At 41.9% G+C, this 12,004-nt stretch overlaps 1 protein-coding gene across 3 annotated transcripts in view; it reads right to left on the reverse strand.

Moving 5' to 3' along the window:
* The window catches only part of LOC126278137 (uncharacterized), a 500,725-nt gene that overhangs the window by 69,930 nt on the left and 418,791 nt on the right, over positions 1–12,004 (reverse strand). For all 3 annotated transcript variants that reach the window (XM_049978028.1, XM_049978029.1, XM_049978027.1), the window contains exon 20: positions 830–1,141. In XM_049978028.1, coding sequence (XP_049833985.1) covers positions 830–1,141 — 312 coding nt within the window. The remainder of the gene's footprint in view (positions 1–829; positions 1,142–12,004) is intronic.

Below are 12,004 nucleotides of genomic sequence, written 5' to 3' on the forward strand. Positions count from 1 at the left end.
CTAAAACGCGTGCATATCGGCCTCCTTTAACCATACGGTTGGCTCTCCTGCCAACCACAACAGACGAATACGTCGGTATCCATGTACGTATCTTTATTCAATAACAGTGGTAACCATTTAATCCTTCAAATCTTGCGAGAGATTGTTTTTATCATTAATAACACAATCATGCCTTGTGCTATATTTTAAGAAAAGTGAAGTGTTTGTAATGAGAAAGAAGGAACTCATTAGGGAAATGTAATGGAAGGAGGAATGAAGGTAAAACTATATAAAGCATATTTGTAATCTTCATTCCGTACAAAAAACGTCTAAGCGCCAGTTACTCTCGCCATAATAGTCAGGGACTCTAATTCAGACAAACTCATATACTGAAAATAGGCACTCAAATGCAGCAAACCAAATTTGACAGAATCGATGAATCCAGTTAGATGAAAATTTTTGAACTGAGTTACGTAAAACCAGAGATTTAAAAGATAAGCATACTTTGTTATAGTATCCGCTTGTTTATGATGTACTTTCCATCCCATCAATACAACCAATTCCCTGGAGAATACACAGTACACGAACGTCTCAGATAGTAGCCTAATTTTTCACTGATCAAAATGTAATTTATAATTTTAACCATAACAATTAATTTTTATAGCTCTTACCACAGGAGCTTAAGTTATGAAACCATTGCTTCATGTGATTTTACACTCTAACTCTTTGTAATTAAGAGTAGCTACAGAATGATTACTAACAAGCATGTATTACCCTACAATGGCGAGTAAATTGCATTTTCATGAGACATCATGTTGCTTACAGCTACTTAAAGCAAAAGTACACTTACCTGTTCTACTGGTACAGAATGGAATGTTCAGTAGATCTGAGCCACTGGTTCCACCTGAGGCCACAACTGTAATGTAAGCATCATAGCAGTTGCTGGGTGTGAGGTTTGTGAAGTTGACATTCAGAGTGTTTTCGGCAACTGTTCCCTGTTGAATAATCTCATCTGTCTTATTCTCAACCAGTGAGTAATAGTAGCCATAAATGTAGCCATTAAGACCAGTGCAGTCTTCAGGAGGCATCCAACGTAGGGAAACACTTGTATTGGACACAGCAAGTATTGGATTTTCAGCAGCAGAGGGTGCCACGTGTGGTGCTGAAACAGGTGAAGATTAATAGTATCCATCCAGTAGCAGCAAATGCCTTTAAATTACTACTGAATTACACAATGGTACATTTAACTTAAAATGAAGTGCTGCTTAAGCACAACAACTCGTTTCAACGGAATTCATTTTGAACGAAATGTATCTGAGGAAAATTTTAACAGATGGAAAACGTTTCTACGCCTGAAATCTGAAATAAGTTGGAGGAATAAATTTAAAGACACATACTGTAGTGGAAGCAACGTTTAGTGTTAATATCGTTTAATAGAATTCACAAAACTAATTATTTTTACTGCGAAAAATTTTACAGTACGTTCTGACTACCAGTCATGTCTTTACATACTCTTCTGCGATGGTGAGTGGAAAAATGATTAGGAAAGAAATGACAGGAAAGAAAATAGGTGGGCTTCTTAATGGAACAGTGAGGAAAAGTTACTGTCATAAGTCTACACATGTGTCTGCTATTTTAACACACAAATTTACATCCTGCAGAATACATCTAGTTACTTGTAACAAATATTTAAAATGCTTTCCACTTCTTTCAAGCACAGCCATGCCCATCTTTCACTACCTCTACCAAAACAATGTGAACGAAAGGATTACGCCTGTAGGCCACTATAGCCAAACTGCTGCTTGCGTCTTGCTGACATAAATATTAAAGATTTTATTCTGATCAGTAATGAACATTTCTGATATATAACTTGATGCTTTACTTGAAAGTACTTTCAACAGTTCCCAGTACGAAGAACATAAAGTCCAAATTTTTATTTTAAAACAAGTTTTCTTGTCAGTAAATCACATTTTCTTGATTCCTGATGACAAACAAGGGTTTTAATGGATGTAAACCACGGCCAAGTAGAGCTGTAGGCATGGTACCTCTGCTACTCTTTGCGTAGAGAGGTGCAGATCAAGATTAACTGGTGTGACAATACTTACTATTTTCAGTAGTTGTTGTTGTAATAATGCTCTTCAGTCCAGAGACTGGTATGATGCGGCACTCCATGCTACTCTGTCCTGTGGAAGCCTCTTTATCTCACAATAACAACTGCGACCTATATCCTTTTATACATCTTTATTGTATTCATCTCCTGGTCTCTCTCCAAAACGTTTCCATGCTACGCTTGCCTCCAATACGTTCTTGAGCCCTTGACGTCCGAGAATGTGTCCTATCAACCAGTTATAGCTTTTAATCAAGTTATGCCAGAAACTTCTTTTCTCGGCAGTTCCATTCAGAATCGCCTCATTAGTTCCATGATCGATCCATTTAACTTCTGCACTATTCTGTAGCTCTGCATTACGAATGCCTTATCTCAACTTTTTATCCCCCGCGTTTCTCTTCTGCACGAGGCTTCATTACAGAGAAATACCTCCAGAAAAAGCTTTCTAGCACATAGTATTTACGTTCAATATTAACCAATTCCACTTCTTCAGAAACGATTTTTATCGCCAGTCCACGTTTCATATCATCCCTGCTTCGGTTATCATCAGTTATTTTACTGCCCAAATAACAAAACGTATCTCCTACTTTTTGTGTCTCATGTCCTCATCTAATTCCCTCAGTATCACCTGTTTCAATTGATCTACATTCCATTATCATTGATTTGCTTTTGTTAATGATCATCCTATTTCATCCTCTCAAGATACTGTCCATTCCTTCAGCTGCTCGTCCAAGCCATTTGCTGTCTCTGACACAATTACAATCTCATCGGCAAACCTTAGAGTTTTTATTTCTTCACTCTGGACTTTAATTTCTTCTCAGAGTTTTCTTCGGTTTCCTTTACTGCTTGCTCAATGCGCAGACTGAATAACATTCTGCTCTCAGTCCCTTCCCAACCGTAGCTGTCCTTTCGCGTCCCTTGACTCTTTTAACTGTCGTCTTGTTTCTGTCCAAGTTGTATATAAACTTTCGCTCCCTGTATTTCACTCTTGTTATCTTAGGAATTTCAAAGACTGTATTCCAGTCAGCATTGTCAAAATATATCTCAAAATCTACGAAAGGTATAATCGAAGGTTTGCCCTTCCTTAACCTATATTCTATGAGAAGTCGTAGGTTCAGTACTACCTCGCGTGTTCCTACATTTATCGGGAACCCAAACTCATGTTTCTCGAGGTCGGCTTCTACTAATTTTACCATTCTCCCTTAAATAAGTCGCGACAGTATTTTGCAACGTGCTTATTAAACTTGTAGTTTGGTAATATAAATAACTGTCACCACCAGTTTTCTTTAGAATTGGAATTATTAAAATCTTTTTAAAGTCTGAGGGTATTTCCCCCTTCTGACACATATTGAGCACCAGATGGAAAAGTTTTACCATGGATGGTTCTCCCAAGTATATGAGTATTTCAAACGAATGTCGTCTACTCCAAGAACCTTGTTTGGAATTACGTCTTTCAGAGGTCTGTCAGATTCTTCTCGCAGTATCGCATCGCCTATCTGATATATATCCATGTCATCTTGTCTTTCTATAATAATGACATCACGTTCGTTTCACTTCCATAGCATTTCCCGACACTCCTTCTACCTTTCAGCTTTCCATTCATTGCTTAGTACTGATTTTCCAACTGAGCTCATGACGTTTATATAGCCGTTTCTGTTTGCTACAAAGGCCTCTTTAACTTTCGTCTAGCCAGTATCTATCTTTCCCCTAGCTATGTACGCTGCTGTATCGTTACAGCTGTGCTAGAGCAGTTGGTGCTTAGCCAGTTTGAACTTTCTGTCAGTTGAATTCCTTACTCGTTTGTATTTCACCCGCTTCATTTGCTGTATTTTTATATTTCCTCCTTTCATAAATTAAATTCAGTATCTCCTGTGACATTCACGGATTCTTGCTAGTGCTCTTCGTTTTACGCATTTGATCCTCTGCTCCTTTCACTGCTTCACCTCTCAAAGTAGCTCATTCCGTTTCACTGTGTTCCTTTCTTCAGTTTCAGTCAATAGTTGCCTGATGCTCCTTCTTTCAACGACCTCTGGCTCTTTCAGTTTATCCGGCTCCTCAATGTCCTACCTTTTTTCAATTTCTTCAGTTTTAACCCACAGTTCATAACCAATAAATTGTGGCCAGTGTCCTCATCTGCCTCTGGAAATGTCTTACGGTTTAAAATTTGATTTCGAAGTCTCTGTTGCACTATTATACAATAAATCTGAAATGCAGCAACGACTCCACGCCTCTTCCACGTATATAACCTCCATTCATGATTATTAAACCAATCGTTAGAGATGATTACATTATGCTTGGCGCAAAATGCAACCGAGTGGTTTCGTCTTTATCCTTTCCCCGAGTCCACAGTCTCCTACAAGTTTTCCTTCTGTTCCTACGACCGAATTCCAGTCACCCATCACAATTAAGTTTTCTCGTACATTAACCATCCGAATAAATTGTTTTATGTTATCATTCATTCTTTTAACCTCTTCATCATCTACGGAGCTACTTGGCATGTGAACTTGTGCTACTCTGATGGATGCTGAGTTTGTGTCTGTCTTAGCTACTACGCTGCTCGTAGTAGTGTACTCGCATTCCTGTTTAAATATTCATTATTAGGCCTACTTGTGCGTTGCCTCTATTCCGTTTTGTATTTATAATCCTGTACTCGATTGAACAGGACTTCTAGCTAGTAATCACTATTCCTAACATGAACCTATTTTTTTGTTTTAAATATTCCAACCTACCTACGTGATTAAGGGATCTAATATTCTACAATCTGATCCGTAAATTGGCGGTTATATTTGTCCGGATGACGATATCCTTCTGAACAGACCCTGCACAAAGATATAAAAGGTGGTCTATCTTACACAACTGGCCACTAAAATTACGACACCAAGAAGAAATGCAGATGATAAACGGGTATTCATTTGACAAATATATTATACTAGAACTGACATGTGATTACATTTTCACGCAATTTGGGATGCATAGATGCTGAGAAATCAGTATACAGAACAACCACCTCTGGCCGTAATAACGGCCTTGATACGTCTGGGCATTGAGTCAAACAGAGCTTGGATGGCGTGTACAGGTACAGCTGGCCATGCAGCTTCAACACTATACCACAGTTCATCGAGAGTAGTGACTGGGGTATTTGACGAGCCAGTTGCTCGGCCACCATTGACCAGACGTTTTCAATTGGTGAGAGATATAGAGAATATGCTCGCCAGGGCAGCAGTCGAACATTTTCTGTATCCAGAAAGGCCCGTACAGCACCTGCAACATGCAGTCGTGCATTATCCTGCTGAAAGTAGGGTTTCGCAGGGATCGAATAAAGGGTAGAGACGCGGGTCGTAACACATCTGAAATGTAACGTCTACTGTTCAAAATGCCGTCAATGGGAATAAGAGGTGACCGAGACGTGTAACCAATGGCACCCCATACCATCACGAGAGGTGATACGCCGGTATGGCGATGACGAATACACGCTCCTAATGCGCGTTCACCGCGATGTCGCCAAACACGGATGCGACCATCATGATCCTGTAAACAGAACCTGGATTCATCCGAAAAAATGACGTTTTGCCATTCTTGCACCCAGGTTCGTCGTTGAGTACACCATCACAGGCGCTCCTGTTTGTGATGCAGCGTCAAGGGTAACCGCAGCCATGGTCTCCGATCTGATACTCCATGCTGCTGCAAACGACGTCGAACTGTTCGTGCAGATGGTTGTTGTCTTGAAAGCGTCCCCATCTGTTGACTCAGGGATCGAGACGTGGCTGCACGATCCGTTACAGCCATGAGGATAAGATGCCTGTCATCTCGACTGCTAGTGATACGAGGCCGTTGGGATCCAGCACGGCGTTCCGTATTACCCTCCTGAACCCACCGATTCCATATTCTGCTAACGGTCATTGGATCTCGACCACCGCGAGCAGCTATGTCGCGATACTATAAACCGCAATCGCGATAGGCAACAAACCGACTTTTATCAAAGTCGGAAACGTGATGGTACGCATTTCTCCTCCTTACACGAGCCATCACAACAACGTTATACCAGGCAACGCCGATCAACTGCTGTTTGTGTATTAGAAATCGGTTGGAAACTTTTCTCATGTCAGCACATTGTAAATGTCACCACCGATGCCAACTTTGTGTGAATGGTCTGAAAAGCTAATCAATTGCATATCACATCATCTTCTTCCTGTCGGTTAAATTTCGCTTCTGTAGCACGTCATCTTCATGGTGTAGCAATTTTAATGGCCAGTAGTGTATCTCCGGAATTTTTTACCCAAGAGGATGCCATCATCATATAATCGTACAGTATATCGTCATTCCCTACGGAAACTAACGGCTGTAGTTTCCTATTGCTGTCAGCAGTCAGCGGTACCAGGTTAGGGAGGACACGTTGGTTGTATTAAAGGCCTTATAAGTCAGTGATCCAGACTATTGCCCTTGCAACTACTGGAAAGGCGACTGGCCGTCTGCAAAATTTATCTGGCCTCTCAACAGATATTCTTCCGTTATAGTAGCACCTACGGTGCGGCTGTTGGAATTGTTGCCCACCACAGAAAAGACAATGTTTTCGTTAGGACAGTTCCTATACCTTGAGTGACGAGATTAGTGGTCCGTACCACAGAGCGACGCTCGCGAAATTATGTCTTTACTTCTCGATTGTCTTCTTGCGATCGTCTTAGATTATTCCGATATTTCACTGTGTAAATGTTCCATGTTTATAAATAAAATTTGCGAGATTCTATAAGCATATTCAACACATCTTTGTTATAATATTCTCCTTACTGCATGACTAACAAAGAATTCCTCAAAGTCAAAGTACAATAACGCAACAGTATACTGCACTTCATTCAGTTAATGGCACCATCAAAGAAGAAACGCAATTCACGTTCTCCAGTAGCAACAGTGAGAGCACTTGTTCCTCATGCCAGCTGATAGGGTACGACGGCACCGTGCTGGAAGATTTCTGATAACATTAACAAAACTGTGCTGCCGATTAGAACACTTACCGAAGACAAATATTCAGTTCTAAAAGCCCGGTTCAATGGTAGTAACTTAATTCATCCCTTCTGTACTAAAGTTCCAATACAGACATGCTTTTTTTACAATTTTCAAAGTTTCCAGGCAATGACCGATGAGTCAGTGCGCAACGGTTTGCCTAAATCTCCGTATGGCCAAAAGAGCTTGGAAGCATAATTTTCGAGAAAAAAGACTAGTTCAGCAATTCAGAGGCACACAAAGAGCAACTTAAGAGTTGAATGTACACTTTAACTAGTAAGAAATGCGTGGAAATGGATCAAACCAGTTTTCCTGGAGACCATTTTTTTTTTCTAACTCTAAGAGTAATAATCTAATGCATCTTAGAATCTGAGCTTCTAAAAGATGCGAACAAGAAACAAAAATACCTGGAATTTAGGCAGAACATTTTTTACGTTTTATCTTTTGCTTTTTAATATGAATAACGCCTTAGTAACCCCGACTTGGCTAATTTGGAATCCGAGAACCTGAGACTGGTGACGCGTTGCCCCAGTGTACTAGACAATGAGTCGCGTCAGGCTCACTCTCCGCGGCATGTTGGACGCACTTCCTCCCTCCCCATTCGCTTCACCTTAATCGTTAATGTATAACAACCTTCTGTGTCACTGATACACATGAAAGCAATCAAGCCAAAGTTCACGTGACGGGTTGTGTTAAATTCAATGTCTGTGATTACTTTAAAAGTGTATTGTAGTGCTCACAATACTATAAATCAGCGAAAATGACTGTTAGGAGTAGATATCAATCGTTAAGTGTAGGAGTTAAATCAGAGTGCTTGATAATATCCGAATGGGTGCTCCTGCCCAGGGTGTTGTGATGGAATTTGACACTACTAAGTCGACTTTTGACGACGTCAAGAAGTAGTGCAGTGAAACAACGGGCTTTGTGATAAAGGAAACAATCAGCAGGAAAATGAAAACGGACGCCTGGATCAAAACTGATCAGTATTTAAGACGATCATAACGATCATAAGCTGGTGGAAACTATGACGCGTCTCCCTGTAAAAAATATTCTAACTGCTGGCTGCAGCGGAAAGATTTCTGCATAATTTAGGTTTCGGATTTCAATGCTACCACTGCTAGATTTTCAGATTGCGTAATCAGGATGCTATCCACGATGAAAATGTGTATGGAGAAAGTTTAAGTTTTTCAAGCCTTGAACTATTAAGTAATGAATTAAAAAATGTTTCAGAAGAGCAGAATTTACCTTTGCGACATATTTACAGCGCACATGAAACTTCCTTGTGTTGGCGCGCTGAGCCTGACAAAACACTGGCCAACACAACAGGCAGTAGGGCTCTAAAATGCATTGCGACGTACCCCATACACATGTATTTTGTGGGGTGCGTCATCTAAAACTTGCACCGCAAATATTGCGGAAATCGAAAGTGCTATTGATGTACGGTTTTCGTAAAATGGGTTGGTAGCCAATCAACATATCATAATAACACTTACAAATGGTTCAAATGGCTCTGAACACTATGCAACTTAACTTCTGAGGTCATCAGTCGCCTAGAACTTAGAACTAATTAAACCGAACTAACCTAAAGACATCACACACATCCATGCCCGAGGCAGGATTCGAACCTGCGACCGGAGCGGTCGCTCGGCTCCAGACTGTAGCGCCTAGAACCGCACGGCCACTCCGGCCGGCTTTAATAATACTTACAAACTGTACTTACTGTGCAAACGTGCACTTTTTCAAATGAAACTACGGCTATTGACATTAACAGACTACAAATAACGTAAAGCGGAAGGTCAGTGGTATTTGTTGGAGCATTCTACAGCGAGTCATTTACAAGATCTCGTATTGTGAAAAGTTCCTACACCAACACTTGTTCGTGTCATTCAGCCTGCTTAATTGCAAGGCATGATCTTGTTATGTTTACTTACAGTGGGCTCGTGTATTCCTTGACTACCTTGCAACTTGCTATGCAATGCGTGTTTGACAGTCCAAGCAGTAGGTCGTGAGTGGATGATGCGATATACCAATTCAGAAAAAAAACCAACATGCTTATGATGTACGGAGAATACAGAAGAAGGCAGTTTGTTCTTGTACTGTGTATGCGGAAGACTTCCCAATAGACGTCAAGGACTTCGGCAGTTATTTGTCAACCTCTTCAATCAGTTACGTGAAAGTGATAGTGTAACACCTAGGCAACAAAAAGGAAAGGTAACAAGTGACGGCAGGAGAGGGGGAAATTTATGTTCTTGCTGGTGTTGCAGTTGGTGTGCTCGTTAGCTCCCGTGCGAGGAAGTGACATGAGTCGGGCAAGTGCCTACGCATTCCCCGGGGACATATGTTCCATCCTGATCACATCTATCTCCATCAAGAGTTGCACGGAAACGATTGTGAGGAAACTGCGCGTGGGCGTTAAGACAGGGTACTCCAGATGTACCATGTATCTTATTTAGTGCTGAAGCCACATTTATCCATCATTGTCAGGTAAACCGCCGAAAGATGCACTATTGGTCTGTTGAAAATTCCCACTGCCTTCGTCAGGTGGAATGTGAGAAGACATCGAGCGTAAACGTGTGGTGTGGGATAGTGGACCATCAGCTCATAGGCCCTTGTTTCAAAGGCGGAACACTGAAGGTGCTCAAGTATCGCAGCCTCCTATCAGACCACCTTCCACGGATGTTAGAAGGCGTTCCTGTGTATACTAGGACGAACCCGGAGTACGAACTGGATGGCTGTCCAGCCTACAGTACACGTCGTACAACACCATACTTTCACGAAATAATGAAGATAGCTTGTACCTTGATAGCCCGTTTCCCGGATTTGATGCCTGTTAACTTTCAACTTTTTCTGTGTGGAAAGCTGAAATATGCCGTCTACAAAGACATACCAAGTACACCTGATGATATGCAACGACGTTTTACGCCAGCCTGCTCGGACATCTCCACTGAAATGCTGGCAGCACGTGTGCAGCAGACTGCAGGCGTGTACTGCCGCTGCCGGTGGTCATTATGAACACAAATTGTGATGGCCGACTGTCTCGTTATTGGTCTGAATCCACATAGCTAGTGTATGCACTGTTGTAGTTCTTTAGTGTGTGCTACCACAGGTATCGTACAATTGTCAGTGTCGGACCTTTTCAAATGTGATATCTCGTAAACGAATCGCACCAAAATCCTGCAACAAACATCACTGACATTCTGATTTAACCTAATTTCATTTTGTTAATATCACTCAGCATAGTTAGATTTAGAAAAATATGGAAATCTCAAGAACTCAAGATAGATATAAAACCATTTTTCCTCTTAGTCAGGTGACGTTGACAGGCAGGAAGAAAGCGGGATTCAAAAGTGAGGAGTAGCTGCAATTAGCTATCGTGCTACATTACATCACCTTTTCTCTCTGTCTCTGTTTCTCGATTATTGTTCCCCATTCGGTCAATCATCGTTATTAAATGTATTTAATCGGATGAGGATGCAAAAGTTTCTTAAGATGCGAACCAATTACAGAATAGGAAATATTTGGTTTATTCTTGGAATTGTTCAGTCTCTGCAGGAATTCGAGCGAAACCAAGATTCAGAAAACTTTAACAGGTGACATACATAGCAAATCGCTTCACATCAAAAAATTCAGCTATACAGTGAATGCAGCTCGAATGACTGAACTGAACATCATGTCGATAATACTCCTGTTTTATCTCTGACATTCTGAAACGTATAACACCCGCCAGGGTAGCCGAGAGCGCTAATGCACTGCTGCCTGGAATCGGGTAGGCGCGCCGGCCTCGAATAGAGCCCGCCCGGCGGATTAACTACGAGGGGCGGTACGCCCGCCAGCCTGGATGTGGCTTTTAGGCGCTTTTCCACATCCCACATGGCGAATACTGGGCTGCTCCCCACGTTCTGCCTCAGTTACGTGGTTTGCAGACATTTGAAAACGTCTGCACTATTTCATGGCTTACACTAGATGCAGACAGCTGGGGTGCACAAATTCTGTCCCAGGGGGGTTGGCATGGCGACAGGAAGGGCATGCGGCCACCCTCTGCAGCTAATACTGCCAAATCCGTAGTAACACAGCCGAGCCCGCGTTGAAGCGGGACGAGGTCCACAGGAAAAGATGATGATTTTGAAACATATACCTTGAGTGGCCCCTGTTTCCTGAAGATTTTCCTCATTGAGGGGATTTACAGACTATGAGGAATGACTGAATCAATAGCTAGATGGATGAATGATCCAGATACTACACTCAGCATGAGTTTGATAGAGTCTAATTATTAATAGCTGCATAACCATAAACAGCTCAAGTTTAGAAAGAATAAACTTAAGAAAAGCGTAAAAAATGGTGGGTAACTGCTACATATGAAGATATACACTGAAGAGCCAAAGAAAATTGTACACCTGGCTAATACCGCACAGGGCCAATGCGAACACGCAGACGTGCCACAACATGAAATGGCATGGACTCGACTAACGTCTGAAGTAGTGCTGCAGAAAACTGACACCATTAACCCTACACTGCTGAACGTAAATCCGTAAGAGTACCAGGGGATGGAGATTTTTTCTGAACAGCACGTTGCAAAGCATCCCAGCTATGATCAATAATGTTGATGTCTGGGGAGTTTGGTGGCCAACGGAAGTATTTAAAATCAGAAAAGTGTTCCTAGAGCCACTCTGCAGCAATTCTGGACGTGTTGAGCGCCACATTGTCCTGCTGGGATTGACCACGTCCGTCTGCATGCACAACGGACATGAGTTGATGCAGGTGACCAGACAGGACCCTTATGTATGTGTCACCTGCCAGGGTCGTATTCCGACTTATCAGGGGTCCCATATTACTCCAACTGCACACACGCCCCGCACCATTCAGAGCCTCCACCAGCTTGAACAGTCCCCTGCTGACATGCACGTCCCAAGGATTCATGAG

Source organism: Schistocerca gregaria, chromosome 6 (assembly GCF_023897955.1).
Source record: "Schistocerca gregaria isolate iqSchGreg1 chromosome 6, iqSchGreg1.2, whole genome shotgun sequence".
NCBI lineage: Eukaryota > Metazoa > Arthropoda > Insecta > Orthoptera > Acrididae > Schistocerca > Schistocerca gregaria.